Source organism: Topomyia yanbarensis, chromosome 1 (genome assembly GCF_030247195.1).
Source record: "Topomyia yanbarensis strain Yona2022 chromosome 1, ASM3024719v1, whole genome shotgun sequence".
Lineage (NCBI taxonomy): Eukaryota > Metazoa > Arthropoda > Insecta > Diptera > Culicidae > Topomyia > Topomyia yanbarensis.
In genome coordinates, this window is record NC_080670.1 from 49793175 (window position 1) to 49805990 (window position 12816).

Consider the following 12816-nt stretch of genomic DNA (forward strand, 5'->3'; position numbering starts at 1 on the left):
TTTCCGGGATATCTCTTTTTGTGTGCTCATCCGACGCGAGATTATGAATACAAAGAAGAAATGACCTTTCCAATGGTATGCTATGTTATGTTCTTTTGTTAAAAACACTTTGCGGTTTTGGGTCAACAAATTGAAAACAACCATAATTTTGCGATTTTTCCGTGAAAATTTTGTAAATTACTCAACATTCTTCTAAAGAAGCATCTTTGTTTTAATAAAATTCTAGAGACAGAACATTCAATTTTGTATCCAACGGCCTATTTATCACAAAAATCGGTTGAAGAATGGCAGAGTTATTATTTTTTCCAAATTAGAAACTTGCTTGCATGAACTCATGCATGGGTCAGTCTCATATAAAATAAAATATAAATTTTCTAACGAAAACATGACTCGAGTACTGATCCACAAGCATGTGCTGCTAGGCCCCATACAAAACTGACTCAGACATCACGTTAAAAGTTTAATAACTTTTTCTAACAAAACCGGATTGACTTGCAGTCTTCTACAAAGTAGTGAATAATTAAATTATCTTTCTTATTTTCACTTGTAGAGACAATCTGAGATACATAGAGTGCCATCCAGTGGTGAAAACTCGAGCTAGTGGGTTTTCTGCTTGTAAATTGTCGAAAAATCCCATACAGACTTCAGGTACGTTGGTCCGATAGCTAAACTTGTCTGATTTACTTCAATACTCCTGGTGAGACTAGGAATTTACTCAGAGATGGCTGATTGAGTGTTCAATAATTCATCATTTTCTGGAAAGTCTATTGTACGTATTATGTGGTGTCTTCGTTCTTCTGCCAGAAAACGATAAAGGGAGAGTTTTTCATGAAGCGTTTTAATTAAAATACACCACTCGTACATGATTTCTACCAGGCATGGCAAAAGCACCGAACGGTGCTGCACGGTGGGCACTTCTACCAATAAACACGCCACCAAGAGGATTGAAGTTGGCACGCCGTACCGGTGCTCAACAGCAGACACCGGTCGCCGATACCAAGGCACCGGTGTCGGTGCCAGCGCATGATATTTAACCACCGTGCTCGTTGCTTCGGCAAAGCACCGACCCGAGTGTTTCTGACTTCGGTAGGCACCGTAACCGAGGTGCATCTCACATCGGCAGGCACCGCAACCGAGGTGTTTCTGATATCGGCAGGCACCGTACCGAGTGTTTTTAAATTCGTAAAACACGGCAGCTTATATTTCGGTAGCGATTATCGCCGCGCTATTGCTGTCGCTTGGTAAGTGGCTCAAAGCAATTTGTGCGTTCATATGCATGAACGAGCTTGGTACTTTATGAAGAATCTGTAATGCATTATACAGTAAGGAAGGATTAAGTAGGTATGCATGTAGGAATTATAAATAGATGAATGAATGGATTTAAATTGGCGTTGGTGCTGAAGTCGAATTGTACATCTTAGCCAACTCTTACATCAAACAACCTCAGTCCGAGTATTACGTTTGAAGACCATAACTGACCTTTATTCAGTATCAAAATTAAAAAGATTCTTCTGCACTTCGAAATTTAAATATCGTCCGGTCATTTGTATTCTTTAAAAATAAGAGAAAATTCTCTTCTAAAAACAAAAAAAAAATAATATTGAGACTAACTATTTAACGATTAATAGCGATTGGATTGTAACCTCCACATTTGTATTACTAAAAGTATCATTGAAAGACTAAAGTGTCAAAGTTTTCCGCTACTTAGTACTAAATAGCTCAGTTTGAAAATTTTATTCAGGTATGGAAATACATATGCGCCTAAATTGAATTGAAAAGCAAATAGGAATGCGTGATAGAAAAACATTTTGATTTTAAATATTTTTATTCGGTCAACACCTTTCATATGTTTTGCATAATTTTAAGACTTTTGACTCCAAATTGTTAAAATTATTATTACTGTTGCTAAATTTACATTAACAGAAGTGTTGCAAGTTCCCAGTTTGACGGTTGTATTTTTCATTTGTCTCGAAATGCTCAAAATAATGTCCCGTCATTATAAAATTAATAAAAATATGATTTCTGAAAAAGTAGTATAAGTCAAGGTCGTTAAGTATCCTGTAAAGTATTCAGCTTTAGTCATAACTTCAAAAAGAAATTATGTTTCCAGAAATCAGTCTGGAAAATGAATATGTTACTGATTGAGAAAACATTTTAGTTTTTAACTCTAGGTAGAAAGATCAATATTTAAAATCTGTGGAAATTCTCTTTAGTTTCCGAATAGGTTAAATCAAACATGAAATTGTAGTATTTTAGTAAAATTTCTAAAGTTGCAGCTTCAGCTACCATCAAATGACTTCATGAGTGCCGTGTATGAATTAAACAAAAACTTTAAGACCAATATTTTCAGTCTACCTTTCGGGCAAATGGTAGTGGGTCCAACTAGTTTGTATTGCAATTTTTAGATCTTGGTTTTTGTTCAATACAAATCATCCTATTTTGTCATTCTAATAAATTCAATCAAATGTACTGTTCATTTGTCAAAATTTACAGTAAAAGTAAAAAGAAACAACTTATCATATGATAATACGCAAGCGAATAAAATCAACTCGCGTGGGAACATATCATTTACATACGCGTTTAAATTTCTATGACTTACACAAACCCAACACAAATTATACCGATGGTCTATTGACGAACCAAGCCAAATTCAAGTATCATTTCTTAAGAACGTTGTTAACATCTTATAGATGCAAAGTATGCACACATAATTTTTTTTTGTTTTGCTGTGGAAAAAGGGAAATTTATTCCAAATAATAAACAGATCAGATTCGAATATCCGGGGATTTAAAAAATCTTACCCCGGGTAATCGAATCTAAAATAAAATATATTAAATGTAAATGTATCAATTTGGCTCTATTCAATTTGTAAAATTCCAAGGTGTGATTTGTCTTTTCAATTGCTTTTCATTTATATAATATATTGTTAACGGGTTCATGATATATTTCAGTTTTGTATAGCTATTTGTGCATGAATTCTCAAACAAACTTAAGGTGTATTTAATGTATTACAGGTCGCATTATCCGGGAAATCATTGGTCTGTTATTCGATTTTCTGGTGTAAGTCAATTAATTTTTGAACTACTAAAAAAATAAAGTAAATTAATGAGCTTTTCGTTTGTGTTGTGGTGTTACATGCTTTAGCTAACTTCTCGACGTTTAAGTGAGAGGAGTCTCTTTTGTGCGTAGTGCTTACACAAAGCATAACTTCATTGACCAATATTGTACTGGATGGTCTGGTGGTCAATATGCTTTTAGTTTTCACAAACTTTCCAACTCATGTTTGCCATCTCCGACGGACTATAAAAAGTTATGTCGATGATAGATGTCCGACCGTATCAGCAAAAATCATCGCATATCCTTACATCGATCACTGTTTCCAGTACAGTTATACTCTCTATGACTGGTAAGTCTACACACCCACTATACTGTGCAAGAATTTAAATCTCTTTAGACAGTCAAATAAAATTTTATGCATCTAAAATGCATGCAGAAATTAAATTTTGCCGATCAAATTGTAAAAACCCATTTGAAGCTGGCTTTTTTATACCTTAAAGCAGAATAGATATAAAAAGGACAAGGTAGTTCAATTATTAAAAATGCAGAATATAGCAAGACAAAAATCTAGTCTTCAGATGTCAAACTGCATCACTTCAGAATGTGGTTTGGTTGATCACTTACCATCTTGTCAACTAAATTTGTCTTTGTTTTATTGAGTTTACATGCGGAATAATGAATATAGCTTATATAGTATAACTATCGAAGAACTGATAAGGACTAGGACACTAGCTAGCGATATTTATGATAACGTAGATTTTTTCTAGATTAATGCTCTATAAGTCTATAGTACTGCGAACCAAACGTTACGTCAACACACGGACGCCGTTGGATGTGCCAGAAAAGTAATGAAGTCCGGCCAAAATTCATTTCTATGCATTGTGCTGTGTTAAAAGTTTTGTAATGGCACTGGTAATGACGTATAAAGCGGAAATAAATCGTATGGGCGCACCTTGATTGTGCCCTAACGCCTTTACATACGATAACGTGTTTCAAGTAATTTTGAAAATTGAAGTTCTCTGCAGTAGGTAACTTGCTACAAATGATATGAACAATTCCAGTTCCATTAGAGTAAAGCGAAGCCTCCCTCCCTTTTAACTTACCAGGACGGGGTACTTGGAATGAATATGAAATATTTGCGAAATATGATCACCTTATACATGACCTTGTTTTAGCGAAGGGCCACAATTTTATATGAGATTAGCTCCTCTGAAAATACGTTTTATTGACCGCAATGATAAAATTAGTACTGTCATTTGACATTCTAATTGAAATTAATTCTTTTTTCAAAACAACCTGGTAACCGGATAAACAGATTTTTTCAGTGTCTCCATTTTGTCAGCCTAAAAAGCACTATGAGGCAGTTCATCACTATTTTAGCTAAATATTGTAATAGAGTTTGCGACATGAAATGACTCAATACTTTATTATTACGACCAGCTATAGATAGAATGTCTAAAAATTGGTAACAAAGTTTCGTATAATAAAAATTATCCAAATACTGTGAAATACTTGTGATTGATTGATCGAAAATTCGAAACGTGTGCCCCAAATGGCGGCAATAGGAATAGATTCAAATTGAGCTAAGCACCATATGTGCGTTATCCGTATAGATTGGGATCATAAAAAAATAAAAAGATGTTTATCGATGGCAAAGTTCATATCTTTTGCTTTCAATTTGATATACATTTGCAAGAAGATGAAGAAATAGAATTTTCGTTGACTAGTATTTCCAAGACGCAAAATTAAAAAAAATCCACCATCCGCGATCTATACTTGCATCGAGTTTGGATATTTTATAATTACATATCTAACTAAAAATCAAACTGCCGTGATAATAGAAGTATATTTGCTGTTCTCTTTTATTCCGTCGCACCGAAAAATCTTTTTTTCTTTCTTTTTGTGCATATGCTAGCGGGCTTAAACATTCTCGCTTTGATACGGGTGCAAAATCAAAGAGTTTCCGAGGTGTTATCCGAAGTTGAAAGCGCTCGGCTCCGGTGCTTCAGAAATTTTAAAGCACCCGGCCCGAGTGTTTTCCGAAGCATCCAAGCACCGGATCGAAAATTTAACACCGCCACCGACACAGGTGCTTCGTTTATCGTGTATCGGTGCTTCGCATCGAGCACTGGTTTGGGGTGCTCATTTCAATACACTCGGTTGCGGTGGTAAAATGCAGCACGCGGTGCGGTGGCGTGTTTGGACATGCCTGATTTCTACCACAAATAACAGAGATTTAGACTAAATCAACATTTTTAAAAAAGCAGTGTAAACACCAAGAAAACAGTGTTTCACTATCTTCATCTACGCAACTGTTTGCTACATGTGTTTGACAGCTGCACTCCAACTGCATTTCATCGATCACTGCGCCACCTGCATTTTTTTTTCCAAACGTTCTTCAGACGTTTGATTAATTTGAAATCTTAGTAGCAGTTATTTACACACATTTCGAATAGATGATAAATGTCTGTTATTTGTGGTTCTGCACAATCTATATTTGTAAGTTACCAACAATATATTGTCAATATTTCGTGCAGAGTCCGCTTAATATTGATTGGATGTAACTTAATTGTATTTATGACTTGTTCCCATTGTTTATGGGTAAAAAGACACTGTTTTGTTTATGGTAGCGTAGGGAAAGAATGGATTTCAGATTACATGCTGCTAGGTGTTGCGATTTAAAGAATTTTCTTCATGGCATTCTTTACCTCACAATTGTAACGACAAGCTGTGACGTATGAATAATTCAAAACTAATTTTTCAAAGTGGCTACATAGATTTTTGTAAATCTTACTTCGCCCTTTATTTTGCTGCACATAACTAAATTTACCATACTGAACGATGTCGCAATATTGAGTCAAAATAACTTAATTTTATGTAGTTCAGTATGTAATTCCGTGTACTTTTCATTACTAAGATTGAAACAATTCTTCAGTATAGACTGTTGAAGTCAATTGAATGCAACATTTTTTTCCCACGAACAAATCAGTATACAGCAGACACTTCTCGTGTCCTTGTGAAAAAAACAATAAACCCTACACCTCATCCCTGCAACTAATCCGTCTGTTTGTGCCGACATGTGTTTGTTCAAGTGTATCATCGTATACCGGCTGCATCGTGAACCATGATGAAGTAGGTACCTACATACGTATACCTGAACCGTCCGATCAGTGCATCCGAGAAGAGCTAAAGCGATTGTTTATGACTGACAAGTTGAGGCTAGCAGCAACTTCGTCGTGGCTGTCGGTTTGAGCAGCTACGCATCATGTACAGATGTTCTCGGCACGTGGGACAGGGTAGGACAGGACAGGCCAAGATGCACTACGGAATGCCATGCAGAAGATGACATCGTTGCATAATTTACTAGACCAACAGCAATTTGCAATGGCAATGGTTCCGTCATTCAGCATCGGTACCGTCAACAGGAGCGAATGTTATGCTTCGCAGCTGAATAGTATTTGAAATAATAGGCGAAAATGTTGAAATACAAACAGAATGCTATTCAGGTATCAGATCCTGTTTAGTGTTTCTTTTATGTAGGTGTGTTGAGATTGACCCTTTCAATGTAAGCATTCTGGTGTTTCTTTTAAGTCGCTATTAGCTACGCATTTTTTGAATCGTTAATTAGATGCGGCTAAATGCGTTCGCTTAACGGAGTCGTGGCTTTTTTATATAAGGGGAGTTACTATCAGAAATTGGTCAAAGGTGTGCGAATCGGGCAAACTTTTTATTAAAAAACCAAATGGAGCGGGCATAGCGTAGTCGGAAAATCGATTGCATTGTACGCAGTGCACCTCCCTAGTAACAATTGAGGTTTTATGGTAGTTTTATAGCCCCTCATAAAACTTAGATTGCACTTGTAGCATGTTATAAAACTTCAATTGTTACTTGGGTTGGTTCCGATTCCCAACCCATAAGGTTAGAGATTTTTCTAAAGAGACTTTTCTAACTCGAAAAAGGCGGCAAAGGTCCTGTATAATGTAAAAATCGTAAAAATAATTTCTTTTGGAAGCTCAATTCACAGAAAAAAAAACAATAGCAACTCAAGCTTTGTTTTAGCGAATGCGCATTGTCAGACCTTTCGTTTGACTCCTTTCGTCAAGTTTTGCACAGCCTTCCTTTCCTCGCCACAAAAGAACGGAACAATTGTGTTGCTTGAGGAAAGTCTACAAACGTTTTTCCAGGCACTCCTGCGAATATATTTCGTGGTTGACGGAACCGGATGTGATACAAATGTCGCTCTTCAAGCCACTGGAGCATATGGCCTGCCACACGAGATATTTCTTTTAACTTCGACAGCTTAATATGTTTGAATATCTCCGCTCCTTTTCCTCTTCCAATTGATGTATGATAGTCCAGTTCAGGAAACTGTTTAAAGTCTGTCTGAACGTTTCGTTATGCTGCATCACGATAGCTTCCGCGATCGTTCTCTGGCATTATGCTGGTTATCGTCATTTTGCTCTATTCCTTTCTCTTCAGGTTATCTTTTATTGCTTCTCTTGCTTCGACAACATTTCAAGAACTGAAGAGCAAGATCAAACAGTAGGCGTAATGCTATACTGCTATACGCATACCTCTTTAAAATGAGGGGTGTGCAAGTTCTTTTTATAGCCGTAAGCTTAAACGCGTACTAACTATATTTAAACCGGACTAACTTTTAAACCGGCCTAAACTATTTTGTAAGCTTTAACCCAACGATGCTGTCATTTATATGGCTGCGTTCTGATCTGCGATACACGACAATGTTAAAAAACAACAAATTCATGTTGAAGAAAATGAGTAAATTAGACAACATGGAGAATTGTTTTTCATTCCGATATTTTTTTGCAGTAAAATAGCTTTTCTTCGTCATATGTCTCGTTCCATAGCATGTGAGAACAATTTTGTCACCATGTAACTGATATGTTTGTGATATTAGAACTTTAACTTGGTGGATAGTTTATAATTGGCCGATGATGTACAGCTTTTTGTAGTGACATAATATTTAATGCACAAAAGAAAATAATTTTGAAGTGGTTGAACAAAAGAGATTATAACTACTAGAGGGAGCAAAGCACTACTGTCTCCATGTATTCACGGACTGCAACATGGGGTCTCGCTCTAGCATATTGTATTCCATTACTTTGACAGGTTTAAACCCGGGCAATATGTGTCAAACTAATGGGCCTAGCATATGTAAGAGCGAGATGATAAATTTTCAGTGTTAACAGCGACATGCGACCTCTAGTAGTTATAATCTCTTTTGGTTGAACCATCGTTTGTAACTGGTGCCATGATAGTTATTTTAAACTTTGATTAAAAAATTGGTTGAAATATTTCAATTTGAATTCAAAATGAACTGTGAATATCATTCTAATTGAACACGATACCTGCCGACACGGGGGGAGAATATTTATATTCGTTTCAAGCTAATTTTCACAAGTTTGGAATAAATATCAATTATAAATAAAGGTTAGATCAGACTCTGCGAATTAAAATTGTACACGTTTTTTCAGCGAAGCTTAAATAAAAAGTAAACAAAGGTCAAACAAAAAATTAAACTTTGACAGAATGATCACAAGTGTTATATTTCATATTGTTGATTGCATATTTCTGTAATGCATCAATGCAGATTGGAACGATTTTATTTGCTAACAAAATTTCTACGATTTTATAAATAAACAGAAATGAAAGTTTTCAGCATCCTAGTAATATATTTTTACGAACAAATATATTGATCGCCGTCGCGTTCGCAATCAATTATAAAATATTTTTATTTGGATGTTTACTGTGAGTTTATTCATATAGGAAAAATGCGTATATATAAAATATTTTATTTAATATTTGCTTAGGGTATTTATAGAGTTACTTTGTAAGCAGTTAACATTCTGATTCAATTTTTGAACTGGTAGTGAAAATAAGAAAATTTATAAAATAGTGCATTTTACGATCTACATCCGATTGTTATTTATTTGAATCTATCCAATGAAAAAAAAAACTATTTTTTTCGTTATTCACTTTCTTTGATGTGAGATACGACAGATATATGGGCAATAATTCGTGATAACATGTTATTGATTTATATTAAGGAATAAAATGATCCCACTTATTCTCACAGCGATATGTAAAAGAAAAGAATCAAAACAATTCTTATTGCAGTTTTGATTCGAATTTGAAAAAAACATCTTTGATCTGAATATGAGATAATCGATTCGATTTATCCAAATGCTCTCCTGTAACTCTTCGATGAGCAATTGGAATCAAGCGTGTAGAGAGAAGGAAAGGACAGAGAAATCAAAATACAGGTAAATATAGTTCGACGGTGCTTGTGTTTCCTACCTGTTAAAACTTAGAGCACTCTAGTTAGAGTGCGGCCAAGACGCGTTTGACGTATCCAAACGAGCAGAAATCTGACGTATTTCTGTTGTGAATACGTAAAATTTCATGCTCGTTTGGATACGTCATGGCCTCTTGGCCACACTCTAACTAGAGTGCTCTATTAAAACTGGCTTATTTATTGCCATCTATATTGCGAGCAAAGAGAGCCATATTGATCCAGAAGAAAGCCGAAGAGAGGATTGAAAATAACGAAGTATGCGCAAGAAGAGCATGTCATATTTTTGTCTTTTTCCGGTAACATGATGCTGCCATTTGCATTACTGCGTTCTGATCAGCAGTACACGGCAATGTTAAAAACCGTACAATGAGGTTAATAGAAAATTCACTGTTTATGCCATTTAATAGTCTGACGTATTTATATTTTGTTAAAATAATTTTGGAATCCTCGATTTAGCTTAAACAAAGTAACATTAGAATTATTTAAGATTCAAGTGGCTAATACTACGTTCACACAACATGTAAAAACGTGTTTTAACGCTATCTCGATGACATTTTTCTTGTTGCTAATTATTATAACATGTTTTAACTCTGTAGTGTAAACATTTCACTATTTTGCTAATAGTGGTGCATACTATCGTGAACGTTATAAAGTTGTATTGTTAGTCTCTAGCCACTCCAAGGATTGAAAAAGCTTCTCTAACATTATATTTAGTAGTCAGACTGTTCAGCCAAATCTATTTCAAATTAAATGAAATGCTTAAGATCAATAATGGAAGCTTACCGTTTTTGGAAACGTTTGTTGCTGTTCTGCAGCACATGAAAAAGCCAAAAACAATTATTTATTTTCTTCAGATAATTATGTGGTCATTGGAAAAGAAATCTGACATTTCAGACTGGTGGGCTTATTTTACCATCCTACCCAACTACTCCATTAACCATGAATATAGACCAAAAGTTCAGTAATTGAGCTGAGAATTTGACAACTTCAAAAGTTGATTTTCAACGAAGTAAATCTGTCAAATTGGTTAAATCCAAATTGCTGAGCTTTCAACATCTTGGATTGCTAAAACGTTCAATTCAACGAAATTTTGCGACGTCGTGCGAAAATTGAGAAAGCTTCAAATCCCGGTTACAAAATAATAAATTACAATTAATTACTTCCTATAGTCTGCAATCTGTCTGATCATCAATTGACAGATATAACTTGAACCTGACACTTGATGCAGACAGTGAATCTTCAGGAGGCATCTCGACAAAATGCGGTGTAAACCGTAACTCAAAATTTTCTGGACCAATCGTACTTAATTTTGCACAGTTTTTCTTTTTCACATCATTGCCCAGGTAACTACAAAAGCTTTTTGCAAAATGCTTGATATTATTATTTTTTCAATAGCATTTTCATCGTTTTTTAGCAATAATCGGACATTGGCTTCAAAGTGCTACGAAAAGTTCGAAAATCGACCAAGAAATAAAAGCTCCATTAGTTACTTGTGGAGTGATGTTAAAAACAACTATGCAAATGTATCAACGATTGGTCCAGCAGATTTTGAGTTATGGTGTACACCGCAAAACCAGTTTTCGACGTGGCGCCTGACTGAATAGACAATCTTTGCATCGTAAAAAAGTTAAGGAATCCAATTTTTTGCCGATAATACTTTACACAACCCCCTTAAGTTCCGACACGATTTAGGCGATTCTTCCGCATTCAACTTTTTGTGTCATTTTTGCAAGTCATTTGTCCAGTCTCAACTTTCATAACTTCTTTAAAACCCTGTGCGTTTCTGTTCTATCACTAAGAATTAAACGACAATTTGTTCTACAGTGGAAATGCTAATCGTCCAAGATCTGATGGAAAATTATAAATAGTGAAACAATATAAGCAAGCTTCAATATTATTTAAATAACGATCAAAATGAGAGTATTTGTAGCAGATTGTTTGCCGTCATACAATCTTTTATTTAATCTTAGTTTGTATTCTTTCGAAAGCAGTAAAAATATAAAAAACCTGTTTTAATCCACCTAGCGGTGCAATTGTGCCTTTCTCATTTCTCTAAACTATGGCACGGAGGCTTTTTATGTTCAACATAATTGTGGAAATGTCCATTAGATTCTTAGTACACTTTGCACTTATACACAATGGCATGCCAGCCACGAACTTGATGAGCTACGTGTCGACGGTGAAACACTTGAAACAAAAAAATATCATACTCCATTGGCCTAATCAGCATTAGATCAATGTTATCTGCTTGCTAACTTGTCATGCGGGGATGGGTATGTAAGGAGGGCGAAAGTCCCATGAACGAACGACTCCCCAGCTTAAATTGGTATGCTTTGTAATATAGTGGTGGTTTAAAGATAATGGGGTTGAAAGGGAGGGGTATGAGGTGGTGGTCTGAGGGGTGATTTAAGGAGATTTTTAAAGGAGGGGAGTGAACAGTAGAGGGGGGTGTAACCCCTCTCCGTAAACCATCAACTACGCCCCTGTTAAAATCCAGAAACCTTATGCGAGTCGAAAAAAAACGGGATTAGGTTGACGTTTTTCAGAGTGATTGCATAACCTTTCTATATGAGAAAGGCAAAAATGTGCAAAATCCAAAAAAGTGAATCTTCGTCAATTTTTTTTCGTGTTTGCATCAAATCTCGACGTTTTATGCACCTTGAATACATTTAGCATCAAAAATAAAAATTCTATTTTTAATTTTTCCTATAGTTTTTATGAGAAATTTCTGTGTGGCCGCACTCTGAAACCCGTAATTCCGGAACCAGAATTCCGATCGTTCCAAAATTCAATAGCAGCCGATGGGAAGGTTGCACCTTTCATTTGAGACTAAGTTTGGGCAAATCGGTCCAGCCATCTCTGAGAAAAATGAGTGACATTATTTGACACATACGCACATACATACACACACACACATACATACACACATACACACACATACATACACACATACACACACACATACAGACTTTTTCCGATCTCGACGAACTGAGTCGAATGGGATATGACACTCGGCCCTCCGGGCCGGGTTAGGTTGACGTTTTTCAGAGTGATTGCATAACCTTTCTATATGAGAAAGGCAAAAATGTGCAAAATCCAAAAAAGTGAATCTTCGTCAATTTTTTTTCGTGTTTGCATCAAATCTCGACGTTTTATGCACCTTGAATACATTTAGCATCAAAAATAAAAATTCTATTTTTAATTTTTCCTATAGTTTTTATGAGAAATTTCTGTGTGGCCGCACTCTGAAACCCGTAATTCCGGAACCAGAATTCCGATCGATCCAAAATTCAATAGCAGCCGATGGGAAGGTTGCACCTTTCATTTGAGACTAAGTTTGGGCAAATCGGTCCAGCCATCTCTGAGAAAAATGAGTGACATTATTTGACACATACGCACATACATACACACACACACATACACACACACATACACACACATAC

The 12816-nt window shown here is 35.6% G+C and overlaps 2 protein-coding genes across 2 annotated transcripts in view; both read left to right on the forward strand.

The window, feature by feature from the left end:
* LOC131695394 (uncharacterized) overlaps positions 1 to 1034 on the forward strand; it is a 39819-nt gene extending 38785 nt beyond the window's left edge. Inside the window, exon 3 of the mRNA XM_058983882.1 lies at positions 877 to 1034. Within this exon, the coding sequence (XP_058839865.1) occupies positions 877 to 1034 (158 nt within the window). The remainder of the gene's footprint in view (positions 1 to 876) is intronic.
* LOC131677573 (chondroadherin-like protein) overlaps positions 1 to 12816 on the forward strand; it is a 224226-nt gene that overhangs the window by 29053 nt on the left and 182357 nt on the right. The gene's annotated exons all lie outside the window — the stretch shown is intronic.